General features: G+C 42.4%; 4 protein-coding genes across 5 annotated transcripts; 2 read left to right on the plus strand and 2 right to left on the minus strand.

Moving 5' to 3' along the window:
• Positions 1–16: 16 nt before the first annotated feature.
• On the plus strand, positions 17–3,707 carry LOC135345036 (pleckstrin-2-like). The gene is made up of 9 exons (XM_064542359.1): positions 17–175; positions 880–1,035; positions 1,381–1,571; positions 2,212–2,509; positions 2,617–2,724; positions 2,786–2,842; positions 3,006–3,089; positions 3,211–3,374; positions 3,479–3,707. Exons 1-9 carry the CDS (start codon positions 131–133, stop codon positions 3,615–3,617), a joined length of 1,242 nt encoding a protein of 413 aa, XP_064398429.1. The 5' UTR covers positions 17–130; the 3' UTR covers positions 3,618–3,707.
• Positions 3,680–8,465, minus strand: LOC135345035 (testin-like). Of its 2 annotated transcripts, none has more exons than XM_064542357.1 (9): positions 8,293–8,465; positions 6,458–6,543; positions 6,022–6,186; positions 5,637–5,745; positions 5,521–5,585; positions 5,161–5,341; positions 4,754–4,975; positions 4,270–4,437; positions 3,680–4,023 (listed from the first exon to the last, which is right to left on the minus strand). In XM_064542357.1, the coding sequence occupies exons 1-9, from the start codon at positions 8,362–8,364 to the stop codon at positions 3,835–3,837; spliced, it is 1,257 nt and encodes a 418-aa protein (XP_064398427.1). In that variant the 5' UTR covers positions 8,365–8,465; the 3' UTR covers positions 3,680–3,834. The 2 variants fall into 2 exon arrangements, with proteins under 2 accessions (XP_064398427.1, XP_064398428.1); XM_064542358.1 differs by having other exon boundaries at positions 5,637–5,739; positions 8,293–8,464.
• A 144-nt stretch (positions 8,466–8,609) lies between these two features.
• LOC135345034 (RNA-binding protein 15-like) lies at positions 8,610–12,639 on the minus strand. The gene is made up of 3 exons (XM_064542356.1): positions 12,348–12,639; positions 10,137–12,037; positions 8,610–9,848 (listed from the first exon to the last, which is right to left on the minus strand). Exons 2-3 carry the CDS (start codon positions 11,734–11,736, stop codon positions 8,824–8,826), a joined length of 2,625 nt encoding a protein of 874 aa, XP_064398426.1. The 5' UTR covers positions 11,737–12,037; positions 12,348–12,639; the 3' UTR covers positions 8,610–8,823.
• Positions 12,640–12,749: 110 nt separating this feature from the next.
• Positions 12,750–17,138, plus strand: LOC135345507 (mucin-2-like). Its single transcript, XM_064542923.1, has 6 exons — positions 12,750–12,918; positions 13,132–13,338; positions 13,628–14,156; positions 14,427–14,590; positions 15,151–15,225; positions 15,675–17,138. The coding sequence occupies exons 1-6, from the start codon at positions 12,913–12,915 to the stop codon at positions 17,031–17,033; spliced, it is 2,340 nt and encodes a 779-aa protein (XP_064398993.1). The 5' UTR covers positions 12,750–12,912; the 3' UTR covers positions 17,034–17,138.
• Positions 17,139–17,161: the final 23 nt, after the last annotated feature.

Consider the following 17,161-nt stretch of genomic DNA (forward strand, 5'->3'; position numbering starts at 1 on the left):
GGGGGTGTACTGACGATAATTACCTGTTTTGCTGAGGAAGATGGGGGCGTGTCTCCACTTGCTCTATTATTCTTCTATGCAGACTGATAATAATAAGTAGATCTAGCTGAACTAGAGGACTGTGTGTTCAATGGCAGACTCAAGCATAATAAGACAGGGATTTTTGGTCAAAAAGGTGAGTATACTTTATGCAGTGTAGCTGGCTAGTCTAGCTAGCTATAGTAGACTAGCTTATCCAATAAATGATAATAATTATTGATCCCCTGCACACTCCTAGGCTAAGCTTATTCAGCCATTCCAGTCTGAGCCTAGTAACTATTAATTTTACTAATTGCATCCATTCTCTCAAGCTCCCTAAGTTAGTTTAGCCTCTGTGCCCACTTTCAACACTCAGTGCACATGCCATGCCAAGTCTGCTCTGCAATACATACATGACAGCAAGTATGTAGTGCCAGAGATCTAGTTATTGTGCTAGCATGATCTCTCACTAACATGACTGATGTGCGTGAGGCAGAGAGAAAAGAGAGCTTATTTGGTTTGTCAGTATTTCACTTGCCAATTTTGTTTTGCAAACTCCATCTGCAAGGCTTCATCAAAAGCTAGCTAGATACATACACAGTGGACAATAATCCACCATGATACCTTATGTTGTTTTCACATTGTGAGGCCTCTCATAATTGGGCAAGTCACATTGTTACACACCTTAGTTGATTATTACTCTGTTTGTTCAACACTTTTGCATGCATGCAACGAAAGTAAAACAGACACTAACTAAACGTTTCCTGTTTCATTGGTTGTATTTGATTTACTAATGTCAAAAGAATGTTACAGGGTAATCCTAATTAATAGACCTGTGATTTAATCCTATTATCCTTATAGGGTCACGTTCGTCACAATTGGAGGACACGATGGTTCACTCTCAACAAACAGGAGCTACGATATTACCGGAACAGAGAGGACAGGACTCCAGCCGGAGCCATCAACCTAGCCAGGGCTACACTCACCTGCCTAACAATGGACGACTACAAGAAACCAGTGAGAGCAAGTCACATTCAGTACCACGAATAGTGTTACTAGGCTGTATATGGGGAGCAGCACCTTTGTAAGGCAATATTGCGTATGTGTGACCCGGCCTTTCCCCTGTGGATAAACTTATTCAAAATATATAATTCCTGGGAGCAAGTTGAAGTCCTCTAGACTAGTAAATTTACCTGTGGCTGTTTAGTGCTGGATGTTTGACGCACACTAGCTAGTACTTTAGTTTCACCTTAAGAACAAGTTTTGAAGTTGACTATAGTTAGGAGCGCTAAAGTATAATCGATAGATAGCTTAACTTAATTGGCTGCAATTGTGACAATAACAATTCTCTTTCCTGTACAGTGGGTTATTCAGATACGACTGGAGAATGGTCACGAGTATTTGATCCAAGCTCCAGATCTGACGGTGAGGGACGAGTGGAAAACGGCCATTGAAGATGTGGTGAGGAGCTTGGAGCGTTTAGAGTTCTCTCCTGATCGAAGTACGATGAAATTGATTGGAGGGGACTCCTTAGCAACCACCACCACTAAAAGGTAAGCAATTCTATCCTGACAATCGAGAGTATAGTCAAACCAAGGAGATTGCTTTAGTGGGAGAATATTCTCATAGTCTTACTGCGAGTTTGCAGAATATTTGCAACACACCAGTAAAAGCGTAGAGCGCTACGTTCCTTATATGGATTTTGTGTACACACTGTAGGTCTGTTTTACTACTTAAACGTGTGAGCATTTCCCATATAAGGAACCACAGTGCTCAACACTTTTATTCATGTGTTTCAAATTAAGATTCCAGTGCACACTCCAGGTATACCTTTGCTTATTCAATTTGGCCTTTTTATTTACTAACAAAGGAAAAGAAAACAGTCATTTGTTAGCCAAAATCAAGTTGACATTAAAGTCATAATAATAATTATGGTCTAGTTTTAACGAGAAAAGGTGTGTGGTGGGTGTGTGCGTGTGTGCGTGTGTGCGTGTGTGCGTGTGTGCGTGTGCGTGTGCGTGTGTGTGTGTGTGTGTGTGTGTGTGTGTGTGTGTGTGTGTGTGTGCGTGCGTGCGTGCGTGGGTGTGTGTGTGTGCCCTGTATTCTTGTTCCACGCCTGGGTTACTGTAATATAATACTACTCTTTGTATTACAAATATACCGTAATATCGTCTTTACTCTAAAAACTAATAGGGACATTGTTCACGCAATGCAAGACCGATCAGGTGGTGTGAGACTGCTAGAGTTCAAATGCAAAGGAGAGAGACAAAATATCAAGTACTTCAGTGGAAGTGCAATACTGGATTGGTTGATTTCCTGGTCCTTTTGTTCGTCTCGTCGTGATGCCTTGAAGTTCGTGTCCTCCCTTTTAAGACAGAGTTATTTTCACCCTGTAAGAATAGACTTTAATAAAGGGCAATGCATCAATCTGAAAGATAACAAAGCTTACAATAAGGAAGTGGCAGACACAGACGATGCTTACTACATCTTTGTAAGTTTATATAAATTACACCTTTGGGATTATCTGATCACATAAACTTCTATACAATAATTAGTATAAGCTATACTAGAAATAACAATTATTTGTTTCACTGCTAGGTTTGTTTTGCTCCCGGTGAAGAGAACGATGTATTTGGTAACAGTGACGGCGAGAGTGACTCTGAGTCAGATGATGATATCCTCTCATCTAGAATGCCAACAGTACATGTAAGTGTGTGATTGTTATTTTTCACTAACTGCTCATACTGCTATTCATCCTCCTTTATAGGTAAATACTAATCCCGGTGATCCCAAAGTATTAAAGCAAGGATTCTTGAGAAAGAAGGTGAGTAAGTTTTAAATTAGATATCCCGTGAGTTGAAGCTTACTTTAAAGAGGAACGTTGTGGGGTATAGGCATTCTTCAATTTTTTTAATCCAACTCTCGTTTACTGCCTGGCCAGTATCGTGGTTTAAATTTCACTGTATTATGCTTATTTCTTGATGCAGGGCCACCTTCGACACAACTGGAGACCAAGATTATTCGTTCTTCGAGAGAAGCAAGAACACATTTTTTACTACAGAGGCTCAAAAGTAAGTATGGTCTCGCGGCCTCAGGCTAATTATGTTCATCTCTCTCTATAATATAAGATAGTGGCATTTGGGGTTTTATCATCGCATGAATTTCATTACCTGAATATGTTTGTTTGCACAGCAAATGTCCAAGCCGCTGGGTACTATTCCATTGAGAGGCCTCAGCGTATTAGCTCTAGACAATGAGGGTGATGCTGAGCCACGCCTCCTTTCACTGACATCACCTCCTGCGACCAATGGCAGCTCTGAGGCAATAACTACTCCAAGAAGCAAGCGATCATCAAAGTAAGCAAATACTCTGAACTGTAGAAATTGTGAGCAATACTACGAAAATATATCAATGTACATTCGTGCAAACATGTTATCATTCGGTCTTCTCTCTGGCACAGATTGTTGAAATTGAAAGTGAATCGTATTCTCCTCACCACGACAACTGGAGGGAGAATCATGTTAGAAGCTGCTACGTCAGATGACAGAGACAGTTGGGTGGCAGAGATTAACATAGCTAGCAAAATGATTAGTCGCTGACTTTTATCTCTAGCTGAAACTGACATTCTTTTGATCACTTTTTATACCATAATAATTATACCTCAGAAAAACACAATATTTAATTAAGAATCATGCGACAACAAATTTAAAGATTATAAAGAACGTGAACATTATGGGAACATTATACACAAGTGCAGCTAAGAGACACATAACTATGCTATAGGTATATAACTATATAATTATGCAGTATACAGTTCTAGTTTTTAGAGCGATACTGCTTGGCGTGACTTTTGGAACAGAATACTTTGCCGTGTTTGGGTAGGAATGCTTTGTCCACCAGCGAGTCATGGCAGACGGCACATCTGAAGCACTTGGGCGTCCCGTGCCAGGTGTAGTTACCGTGGCAGAGGCGGGGCTCATCTAGTGTAATCGTTTTGCCACATGACTGCAGGGGGTAGTGTGTGTGTGGGGGGGAGAGAGTGATCAAAAATGAACTTTAATTCAAACATGCCAATTTTCAGAAATCCTTAACGACTGAAAATTGCTCATTAAAGCAACCAGCATTTCAGGGATATGCTTTGAGGACTATAATACTTGTGAATTGGAGAGTCCACTATACATTGGTATAGTTATGTATAGACATTCATTTTTACGAGAACATACACTGTATATGTAAATGGACTGTACATACCTCACAGACAGTGGCAAAGGAAATCTCATAACAGGACAGACAGAACGGCATCCCATCCTGAGGCCGATACTGTTTACCTCCGAGCTCTTTGTCGCAACGGAGGCAACAAAAGTGGTCTAGATGCCAGTCACTGTCCTCCGCACGAGTGTACTCAGTACACAGGATCAGCTAATAATTATAATGAGAGACAGTGCATGCTGTCAATTAATGTATGTGAGAAGATGTGGAATTTAATTTAACAGTAGACACATGCACGTACAGTAATTTAACTAGGCCAAGTGGTGGCTATATTTTCAATCCTCACTCTCAACTCTATAACATGTGGTACTAAACTTAGGCTATGAGAGGTTATTTTTTGTCTATGGAGGTAATTAGTATACAAACACCACTGACCAGTGTGAAGGGCACTATAGCCAAGTAGGGCACAGCAGCCAGTTCTAGCCGGCATATTTTAGCATGCATTGCTCAGTGTACGTACACACACCTCATCACAAGCAGCACAGCGAGGCTTTAACCTCTCTGCATGATGCCTCCCACAGTATATCCTCTTGTCCTCGTTGTGATAGAAATAGATCAGGTCCACCAAGATCTCGTTACAATCGCAGCAGGTGAAGCAGGCAGGGTGCCAGCACTTGTTGACCCCTGCCCGATCAGCAAACACCCCCACCTCTCCCGTCCTCATGGGGAGCTTGCAGTCAGAACACACCTGTGCAGTTATAAGTATAGTAGTACGTAGTCTAGCTTCTGTACACTTTATTTGTACTGATACATCTCTTATACCAGCTACAGAGCATTAAAGTTGTTTTGTTCTACTGAATTAATGTAATTGTCAGTACTGAGAATAAGATACTCTTGTAACTAAAGGCCTCCCTTTCTTTTGTTTTCGCTCACCCACAGTGGAGACCGGTCTCCCTGTTCCCTCAGTTTGACCTCACCCCTACCAAGAGCCTTCTCTCTCCGCACACGAACAAACAACTCCATTTGTTTCCTTTCCTCATCTTCCAAGTCGTTACAGTACAGTGTGTCGATGTCGTAGGCAGGTAGCTGACGGATCAACTGCTTCTGGCGATACCTACACACATGGAAGAGAACATGAAACAACCGTTACTATACATTGATACAATCACTACTGGGGCCCGGCATAATTATAACCCAGTCTCTCTAGCTAGCTAGCTAAGACAATGGAGTTGATACTGCACTGAGTACTTGCATGTGAGCTACTATTGCAGTTAGTCATACAATTGATAATACCTTTCTCCAGGTGTTCCTCTCACTGGTGCTTTGTTCTGAGGGAGGCCTTCAAAATATGCGCGAGCCTACACAGAGAAGTTCCTTAACATATTTATACAATATAGTAAGTAACTTACAGCAGCTACGGAGCAGCCACTTGGAGTCCAGATAAAATTATGCGATTTCTTGAGCAAACTGGGGCTGTCAACTTGTCCTGACGCTTCCAGTGATCTCCGCGGCCTGGAGCCAGGGTGATAGATTATTTAGAATATATAACCTTACTAACATTGCTCACTAACATTGCTCAACATGTTATTTAACATTTGTACGTAGTGAATGAACTAAATCAGCAGACACTACCTTTGCATTCTGGAAAAGATCGTGGTGTCATAAAATTATTATAATTATGTGTGTGTATAAGGTTTATTTTTGCCATAATTTATGGTCAACAGCTGTAAAATTCGCATAATCATTATGTTTGATGTTCGTATTGTATTATGGTACAAAGGAGGAGAGACTGACCTTGGTGACCTGCCTCCGGCATCTCCACTGACCTTCCTGGTGAGGGTATCAGCTGAGGGGGAAAAGAGAATCTTTCCGACTTGAGTTTCCTGGAGTTCAGTCTTGGAAGTGTCTTCGTTGATGTCATGCTCCTCACGAGGGCACAAGCAGTTCTTACAGATCTTCCTACAAGGGTGAAGAATTCAAGCCAATTTTTTATAACACACATGCAGCTTTATCTGTCACATTACACAGCATGTCTCATGCATTATCAAATTCCACGTTGCATTATTCCAATGGATTGTTTAGACGCACGTATTGGTATAATCATGCCTCTCTGTAAATCAATTTTCCAGCAGTTATCGAAATTATAATAAAATAATTTTTTTAATACGATGGTACACTCTAAAACTGAATGCAGCAAAAGTAACTTATATACATTAGAGCCGTTTCTAACCTCCAGAAGTGTAGAGAGAATCCTGGACAGCTGTCACCACATCTCAAGCACGGGCTGCCCTCGTCTACCTCATGAGTCAGTACACCCTAAAAATGCAGTAAACTCAATAAACATAGCTATTGTAATTATTATATCATTCCGATATAGAGGTCAACAAGTCCTCATAAACAAAATGCTTATCTCAATCGATCATATGCAAAAATGTCAAGAATGTGAATTAAACATGGGGTCATTGGCTATTACCACTAGTAGTTTGTTAATGTAATAGCAAGTATGCAAGAGCCTAACAGTCCTCTCCACAATTAAGAAACGTGAAAGTTATACCTGGGAAAAATTATAACCATTTAGATAGATATATGAAGGTATGCATTTTCCAATCACTTGAGGCAAAGCACATCGATCACTTTTATAATTATTATTTATTTTATTCACGACAATTGTCAGATGATGTTTACTGATGCAGTGAGAGGCGTGTGAATAGCATCGATCGGCCGTGAATAGCCGACACACATATTCTCTGGTGTGTATAACCAACACACCTGCCGCTATCTGGAATGCACTCGACCGTCAAAACTAGTTGAGCAGGCTACGATGAATGTACTTGTCTTTAATGCATTTAGATGACAGCTAGCTATGATTATACGGCCTCTGGCTATTTATTTGTATTTTGTATGAATAAAGAGTGAAATATTGTGCACGATAAGAGGGAGTGGTCCATGCAGTTAAACTTCACAAGCACAGCGTCTGAATAGCTATTTTAAGGGGTACATGCTCTTTACAGCACCGCTTGTACAATCTTTTCTAGTGCATTAAAACCCTTAGCACGGATATGGCAGGCTTGTACCGGCACAACCTCCAGTGTACTGGGCAACCCCTAGCTCAGGTCTGGCTTGTACCGGCACAACCTTGTACTATAGCCTCATGTATATAATTATATACCACTTGTATACAACCTGTGCAAGCTATTCAACCTTTTGTATACTAGAAACCCCCACCCATGTAGTTATGGCTTGTAGTAAGAGTTTACTTATAATAAAATGAATGTGTAATGCACATTGTGTACATGTGTATACACTGCATGCTGGACAATGAAGGTCCTTAATCTAGTTTTATATCAGTACCAACAATTCTCTAGCTATAGCATTTTAATGCCGTATATAGCGGGTAATTTCCGGGGGGGGGGGGGTCAAAACATTCGTGGTTGAGCAATATTTAGTCAGTTCGTATAATTATGATGGCTGCTTGCACTGCAGTTAAAGGTGGTCATTGATCGCTTCATTCGTGGGTAAAATATTCGTGCTCAGGGCTTCAACCACTAATACCACGAAATGGTTGCCTCCCTGGAATATTACCCACTATACAGCATAGCTATTATCAGGGTTGATGCATCTTGTTTACTAGCCTAAATAGCTAGCCAGATCCAGGCAGCACATGTACAACTCAACAAGCAGAGTCACATTCACCAGTTATACAATTGCATTTGAATGTCTTAGAAGTTCTGTGGTCAAGTATGGATTCTTTTAATATGTGGTTGACAAGTATGCTACATGGAAATTGCTAACTTTTAGCTGCATGGCTGGAGCATATCATATCTAAAGCTTAGATAAAAGTGCTTTTTTAACAAGAATCCAATGGCATATGAATTTCAGTGTAAAGTATGACTAAGTTATGACAACAGTATGAGGATCAAAGTTAGGCTTTAGTCCTCACAAGTGGCCTCAACTCCAGCACTAAATTAATCATCTCTACATGTAGTATCAGGAGAACTCCCGATCAGTGTACAACATGCAGAAAGAGGGGCGGGGCTGGTAGACACACTGTATGTTTTTACTCACCTTTTGTATAGCAACTGCTCTAACTGAGGCTAGCCTCTTGATCTTATTCTTTTTTCCTTCGTCTGATGCCATCTTGAGTACTAGAATGGTATCTGTACAAGCTCAATTCATATGCCAACACAATTACAAAGATCCACCGTACCCCCTCCAATATATTTTTGAGGTAGCCCAACGTGAACTGCGCATGCGTGGGATGATGCAGCAAATTGTAGCCACTCCCATTCCAAAATTATTTTCATGCCCACATAAATAAGTGTTAATTAATGCATCCCATGCACATTCTGTAAGGTCATGATAATCTAATAACTACACAAAGAGACAATAGAACCAATTAGTGACACACACACACAATTGAATTACATGACATTGTAAAGAAAAACAATTGATACATGTTCTCATTATATTGTGTGCTAACTATAATAGAAAAGGTATAACAATAAGTCAGCTATAATTAATATTTTATATATATACACTCCATACAAAAAGTCAGCAATGTGTTCCACCGATTGTCACACAAAGTCTCTCTCTCTTTCAAACAGTTCCTTTCACGAGCAAAACAACAATATGGTCCTCTTTGGCCGGCTCTGGCCCAAGGTTGGGTACCACCTTGAGAAGCTGACTGTGCGAAAATTCACACGGGGGGAACGCATGTAGAACACCAATATTGTCTTTGTCCGATAAATCGCTCATATCTCCAATATTTCGATCGCCTGGGGCATTAAGAGCAACTATTCCGGCCGCCTCTTTTTGTTTGAGATAGCTCACTAGACTTCTTAGGGGTCGTAACTGCATGTTGGGGAATTGGCTGTTAGAGTCCAGTCCGTTGCTAGAGTGATCGGGCGACGATGATTGACTCGGGGTGGGGCCAGGGAGTGCGATAAGAATGCAGTGGCCACTCGGACCAGCGCTAGCCATTCGTTTGTTGACTTCATCCAAACGAGGTGGTTCCAATCGCAATCGTTGAGTGATACGTAGTGAACTGGCGTCTTCCTTTCCTTCGCGACACCTCACTAACATTTCTACGACGGCAGGGTCTCCACCAATCAGATGCATTCGTGTCGGAAAACCAGTGTTCTTCAAAACAAGATTCCCTCGCCAGGCCATTGGGTATAGTTTTGCCAAATCTCCCAGTGTTTCTGCTGACTCAGCTTTTATTATCTTTGAACCTTCAGCTGTTACTTCAGATGAGCTCAGATTAAGAGCTGTGTCATACGTCTCTATGGGTATAGTGGGTGGGGGTGGTGGGGGTACATCAGAGCCTCCGCTGTGAACGGACTTGGTTTCATCTTGTTCGTCATTTTTGTGGTGATTAGATTCTTCTCTGGGTGATTTTATGTCACGAGTGTCCATTTCTCTGCGGCTCCCTCCCTCGGTATTGTCCGGTCTAGAATGACCTCTTTGCTGAGGAGGTGGTTTATCACCACGCTTGTACATCTTGTTATACTCGTACGCATCAAATCCGTTTTTAGCTCTTTTGGGACGTGAGTCGCCACCGCCACTACCGTTGTAGTCGGGTCCCTTGTCGTTGTGCATGTGTGGAGAGCGCTCCCTCTTACCTATCAGTGACAAGATAAAATACATTGAGTGCAGGAAAAATTGGGAAGTTAAGGGTTGAAATACGGCAACAAAAGAGGCACTTGTATAGCTTTACAAATTACCATTTCAACAAACCAAACGACTACTATACCCGCGGCCGCCCACGCACACCGGGTAATAAACATGGAGTGTTGGAAAAGTGAAAAATGGGGAAATTTGGAGGTTGAAATAATTAAGGCTAAAAAAGGGGGCTCATAGCACTTGTACATGTATATTAGCTTTATAAGAAATTAAAAGTTCATACTTACGATTGAAGGTGGAATGACGAAACTTCTCGGTTGTGTATTGAGGGGAATTGGTGCTCCCCTCGCTCATAATACGTCCACCCCCTCGTTCCCTCGGCTTGTAGTTGTCACGCATTGCAGACTCTTTGTGAAACTCAGCAGCACGGGATCTGTAACGACTGCCGCCATCATCACTTCTACTACTCCTTCGTCCGGCATCATAGTTGCTCACTTCCACTCGTAGGTTATCAAAGTTTGCTCCACTATGAGTAGTCAAGTCCCGATGAGGTAGGTGCTGCATAAGGTCAATTCGAAGTGGTTTGTTCGTCCGCTTAAATCGGTAGTTTCTCAGAGAGGCAACAGCTGCCTCGGCCGCATCTAGACCATCGAAATGCACAAAACAATGGTTGTCATCGTTCACATAATCCACTCTTCGAATGAGTCCAAAACGATCCAGTTCCTTCCGTATTTCAGACACGTCGGCGTGACAAGTGAGATTTCCAATCCACACTTTAGCTGCTGGTGTTCCTTTCCCAAATCCAATACTGAGTCTCAATTCTCCGTACTGACGACCGTGAAGCTCGTTTTTCGCATTTATAGCATCACTAATTGTGACAAACTTGACAAAAGAATACGCAGTGGTACGAGTAGTCTTGACATCCACACTTTCAATCCGACCATAGGGACTGAAAATGTCCCGTAATTCTCTCTCAGTGATGTCCATTTCCAGGTTTCCAACAAATAGAGTCCTAGTTGCATTAGGGTCCATTACAGTCACTGGTTTATCGACTGGTGGACGTGGGCCTCGAGACGAACTGCTTGAGTTGTTCCGATATGATATATCCCTGACTGTTTTTGAGGAGGTAGAAGATGGATACTGTTCTCGATCATTCGCAGGATATTTTCCAAATGCTTCTTCCTCATGTTTCTTTTTGCTTCCACGTGGTTCATGAAATTTCTGAGTTAACAAATCTGGAAAACGGTTCAAAGTCAAACGGGACCATCCTACATCCAATTGACGTCCATGTAAAGTAAACGTTTGCATTCCTTCACAGGCTGCTTTCGCGTCAGCCGCCCTGTTGAAATTGATGTAAGCATGTCGTTCTTTTCCGTAGCCAATCACCTTGATGTTCACGTATCCAAATCTTTTAAACTCCCTAAATAGGTTAGACCTCACTTGATTGTCGTTCAATGAGTAGTTAATATTTCCAACTCGTAGAGAATAATCAAAAGCCTCCGATGAGCCAGGTACACCAGAGAGCTGCTGATTGGACGGAGAGGTCATGTGACCTGAATCCCTGTGCCCTGACGGAATATGAACGTCTCTGCTTCTACTCTCCTTCTCATGATAGTGAGGGGATGAGTACTCAGCGTGCTGGCGATCATTGTATCCACTGGCCTTGGTCCCTTTTCCATCCGTATTCATATCAGAAGAACTTTTTGGACGCTGGTGTTCCATAGGATAGTCATTTTGGCTTCTCTGACTGTATTTGTACATTTCTTTCTCCTCTCTCAATTGTTTGAGGCGTTGACTTTCTAGATCCACCGGTGACAGTGATCGATGGAATTTTCGTCGAACTATTCGTCTTTGGGACTCACTTGACATGTGCTCTCTTCGTTTCATTATCACTATAATTCATACACAGTAGCATAGATATCTCAAAAGTTTCTTGTATCCACACAACACTGATTATCATAACATAGCAGATTGTTCAGATTTCGTACGCACTTAAAACAACAATTGACTTCACTTTCAATCAACTCTCCACAACAACTTTCTTTCTCTTCCTTAGGTGTAAATTTTATACTTCTCACAATTGACACGACTTTTATCAAGTGTCGATCTTGCACAGTGTCTCAGGGTTTCAATACTCGTTAGTAAGTGACTTGTGGAATCCTTTTTGCCTTACGCAATAACTCAGGGTCTATGGGGCAAACACAATAAAACAGGGTAAATATTACATACAGTGCATTGAATAGAAGTTTAATCCCAGGTAGGTAGAATTTGTGTGAAACTCCATTTTATAGTACAATCCCCACATTATGTGTACACCGGGTTAGAATCCAATTGTGGGCAGTGTGGTCTCTTCAGTATGTACAGTAGTACCGTTATCTGCCACACAAATCAATGGGGTGGATTTTTTATGGTATGATCTTCTGACAGATGCAAGAGATTGTTAAAGGTGAACCCCAACATGTCCACATGTGCGTGTGCAGTAACAGACAGACTCTCACATGGTAGATAGCACAGCTTTCCACAGATATTGTATACTTCAGTGAAACTTCAGACTTCCTATGTAAATGACCCAGTGATCTATTTGGCTTTTGCAATACTTTTGGGAGCTTTTCTTTGCAGAAATCTTCTCTGGTAAGCTTGATTCTTCGTCAACAGTAAGTAATCCGTTGCACTCAAGCTTTAGTGTAGCCTCTTGGACTTCAAAACACTCGACCTTGTCACTGAAAGAGGGGCTATTTATTTGCGCTTGCATAAGCTACCCCGTGATTGCTGACTGAGCTATCAGCGCTTGCGCTGCTACATGACACACCCATCGGAAAGCCAATCCCAGCCCGAGTTTTCTCTATTGTAACACATTTATTCCGTTATATTAAAGCAATATCGGACTGGTAACTGTAGGGTTGCCATAGTAGCGTGTGAAATTCAAAAGTTTGTACATGTACATGGCGGTCTTGTAGTTGTCAAAACTTGAAAACCACTTTGAACTTCAGTGCAGTGCAGCAGTGAAGCTCCAAGATCAACATCAAAGCCTTTGATAAAGGAGCCTAAAGGAGAAGAATAATCATGCCAGTGAGTTTATGGTGACAAAGAAATTAATTATCACCTACTGTATCACAGAAACATAAGAAATAAACTTGTGTAAGCAAATAGATTCGTTGTCTTGGCTGTATACCGTACACAGTACCCATTCTAATAAGGCCACTATCTGATTATACATTAGTACTTGTAATTCATGTTGTGTACACAGTAATTACTGTTTAATTTGGTCGCCTTCCTCTGTAGATTGAGACAGAGTACACTCGGACATATCGTCCCTTTGTCACCTCCCCCCACCCCTCAAGTCCACCCGTCCCTGCCGGAATCTCCTCCGCCAAACAGGGGATCACACAAGAGCCTCCCGTGGGTTTGAAGAAGAAAGCGTTGCATGGCGAGAATAGAGTGACGTTCCTCACGGAGGGTGGTGATGACCAAGGGAACTCTAACCAAGAGGTACACACGTGTGTGTGTGTGGTGTGTGTGGAGGAGGGGGTGGTAGTGTGTGTGGGGGTGGTGGCTGTGTGTGTGGTGTGTATGGAGGAGGGGGTGGTAGTGTGTGTGATGTGTGTGGGGGTGGTGGCTGTGTGTGTGGAGGAGGGGGTGGTTGGATGTGTAGACAGAATTGTAGTACACTGGCCTATAATTTAGAGTTTGGAACGTTTATTCATTAAAAGCGTTCTGCACCTACATCTGTACATCTAAATGGTATGTTAAGCTCAAACTTTTATTCGTACATTTTCAGATCAAGAGTCTAAGGTTCAAGGCTGGATGGCGTCGTCCCTTCATTGGTGTACCAACTGAGTACCAGACACAGTTCCAATGGCATGAGCCCGCCCCTCCAGAGACGCCATTACTGAATAACCAGCATACCCACCATAGCAGCAAGTATCCAACAACCATACGCTCTAGCAATAGAGAGTCATCGCAAGCAGTGTGCCATGAATGCCAGGATCGTGAAGATGAGCATCAATCAAGACAAGTTCAAAGTGAATCAAGTGAAGAGGTTATTACACTTCAAGAAGTTCCCACTAACACACACAGACAATTTAATCGGAAGAAGAAACGATCACCAAAGAAAGCCGACAAGTATAATGTACACGGTCAAAAGCAGAAGCAGTTTGTCCAGGACTTGATGTCTAAGCAATCAGAGAGAAAGGCTCAAATTGCTAAAAATGCTCACAAGAAGATGATCCGACACTTCGTTACTGAATACCAGAGGCAGTTTGGGAAATCTAATGCAAAGAAAGCCGAGAAAAATAAAGCGAAATCTGGTGAGAGTGATATTGCTATAATAATAGCTACTGTCCACATGCTAGCTAATGTGTCTATTGATTGTGTACTTTGTGTGTTTGTATGTTTTAGCCACTTATATGCTTCAAGTGTGTGGTTTGTTATTCCCTAGTATTTTGGTCTATCACATACTTGAGATTGAAATTTAAACTACTTACCTCCCGCACACACACACACACACACACACATACACACACACACACACACACACACACACCCACACTCACACACACACACACACACACACACAGATGGTTCACTGATTGCCGGCGTGCCTCGTGTCCTCACTGACCCCTCTGACCCTCGTCTCCTTAAGCACTCCCCTCTCCCCATCAGCACTCCGGCCTCTAGCCTACCAACAAGCGACTGGACGACAGACTACAGAGCCAACTACACCTCCCCCTGTGGACCTAGAGTGAGTCTAGCTCTTACTGTTGTGCAGCTTAGATTAATCTTGTTCTATCTTTGGATACCTTTATCTTTATGTGTGAATGTGAACTTATAATGCAAAATTGATACAGGCACTTGCTCTGCAAAGTTTTCGTAATATAGAATGTAGCTGCTAGTTGGCAGTTAATAGACTCAATTTTGGATCAGTTTTTGCTGGCACTAGAGATTGTGTCCCCCTCAGCAGTTTACTGTGTGTCCTAGTAGGGTTTCTTCCCCCCCTGGGTGGTACATTGGCTTCCCACTAGCCCACAGTAGTGATGCAGCACACCTGGCTATCAGTGGTGGTGGTGTGGGGTAGACTAGTGGCTGCAGCTAGTATAGGGCATTGTGACCTCCATTGTAATGCTGTACAATGTGTGTAGTGCCCAAAGCTTGCCACTCACTTGAACAATATCAAAATAATTGTTGCTTCTAGCCACAAGCTTTGTCTGGCCATTGCTGCAATTTTATTTTTATAGTGGATTTTGCTTTCTCGAGAATCTCCTGTTACATAAACTATGTTGTGTGTGTTTTTTGTTCATGCAGATGAGCCCCCTGGCTGATGGAGAGGAGCAGACTGAAGACCCACTACCCATCACCATCTTCTCCTGGCACAATCAGGTGAGAGGCACTTCTCTTCCTGCAGACTTCGTGGTGGTGAATCGTGCATTTGTATGTCATTGTATGTATTCACAGGCTTTCAATCTGTATAGTCCAATTATGTGATTAAAATGCTTGTAAATAGTGAGTGGGCGGGTGGTAATGGACTGGTCATTCATCGTTGTCCAATAACATATTCTGTATAGTGGGTAATTTTCGTTGGTGCAAATTTTCATATGAACTACGCATTTAAATATTTTGCATTTCGTACAGCTCAGGATATGACGTAAAACTATTGATGTACAGTAGAATAATTTAATATTCATAAATTATGATGATCTGCAATAAAATTAATATACAAAAATGTCTACCATACGAAAATAACTCGCTATACGGTATCAAAATTATGGTCACTATAATCTTCTTTTTCCCCCCCACACACAACACACACACACACACACACACTGCAGTTAGTTGAGCTTCGGGAAAAAGCTGAGAGATACAAGAAACGTGCCGAAGGTGTCACTATTCGTCGTCTGCTACCACTAACGCGTCAAGACCTCATCGATAATAATCCTCCCTCAAGCACAATCACTGAATATTCTGACTCCTCATCTCCCACTCCCTCTGATTCTGTTAGCTGCACTTTCTCCGATTGTCCCCATCATCACAGTGACTCTAGATCCCCACCCAAACATGTACCCACCGACACTGGACCCACTGTCAAGGCCAAACAACCACCCACTACCGCTGGACCCACTGTCAGGGCCAAACAAGCACCCACTACCGCTGGACCCACTGTCAGGGCCAAACAAGCACCCACCGACGCTGAACCCACTGTTTGGGCCTCCAGACCTCGTGGTAGTATGCAAGTACACAATGGCAGTAGCTCACAAGTACACGATATTGAGGAGGACAGTTCTGAGGCTGAGTCAATACATCACATACCTGTACCACAGGAATCAGACACCGGTCGAATACAGACCCCTGTTATCCAAAAATCTACTTCAGATTATCAAAGGCACCATCTTGATCGCACCACCCCTGTGGCCGGAGGTCTCTTCATATCTCCTAAGAAAGCGCCCGATTTGATTCTCCCTCATCCGCTTGTTTCACCCATGTTTCGACGTGATATGAAAAGCTCTGCTCCGAAAAATCCAGTGCCTAAGAAAACAAGAAACAAGTATGTGCAAGTCAATGAAGGTTCATCTTCACAGGCATCTGATCAGGATGATGATGATGATATACCGCCCAGGGTAACAAGTTCTGTTACCCAGCCTCCACTAAGTGTACCAAGTTCAAGCTCACCCTATCACACACGTTGCATACCGGTGACTACATCCAAGCCTACGTCAGTACGAAAACTCGATTTCAAGACCCGATCTCAACCAAAAAGTGCTACTAGAAAGACAATGCCGAAGCCTTATTCGCATCGTGTTGAGGGAGTTAGACCAACTAACAACTCAGGCTGCAATATCTGTGGAGCAAATTTGAGGCCACCTTCCGCTATTGCAAATGCTGGGACCACTTCTCTGCGTACTAGTAGAGTACAGAGTGGCTTAACTTCGAATCTGGCTTCCGGTGGATTATCTACTTTTAAGAAACCTCAAGTCTCTGTCTCGAGTACTTTACCGTACACAAGCCAACAACCAGCACAAGCACCTCACTTCATGACAAGACTGCCACCTCAAGCGGAGACACGGGTTCGAGACTCGGACGAGATTTCATTAGCTTCTCTTAGTCTGTCAAGCTGCTCTATTGCGTCTGATGTGCTCAGGAAAGCTCGTGACAGGAGAGACCATTTCTGGACCCAGCGTACTAAGAATTGAACATTGCACTCTTCACTTTATACTGTATTATAGCACTTATACTATTTTCACTCTTGTAAGATTTGCCCCCTTTTGTAGTTTGAATACTTTTAATTAACACTTGAATGTTTGGTCTCTAACACTTTGGT

The sequence above is a fragment of the Halichondria panicea genome, chromosome 12 (assembly GCF_963675165.1).
Source record: "Halichondria panicea chromosome 12, odHalPani1.1, whole genome shotgun sequence".
Classification (NCBI taxonomy): Eukaryota; Metazoa; Porifera; class Demospongiae; order Suberitida; family Halichondriidae; genus Halichondria; species Halichondria panicea.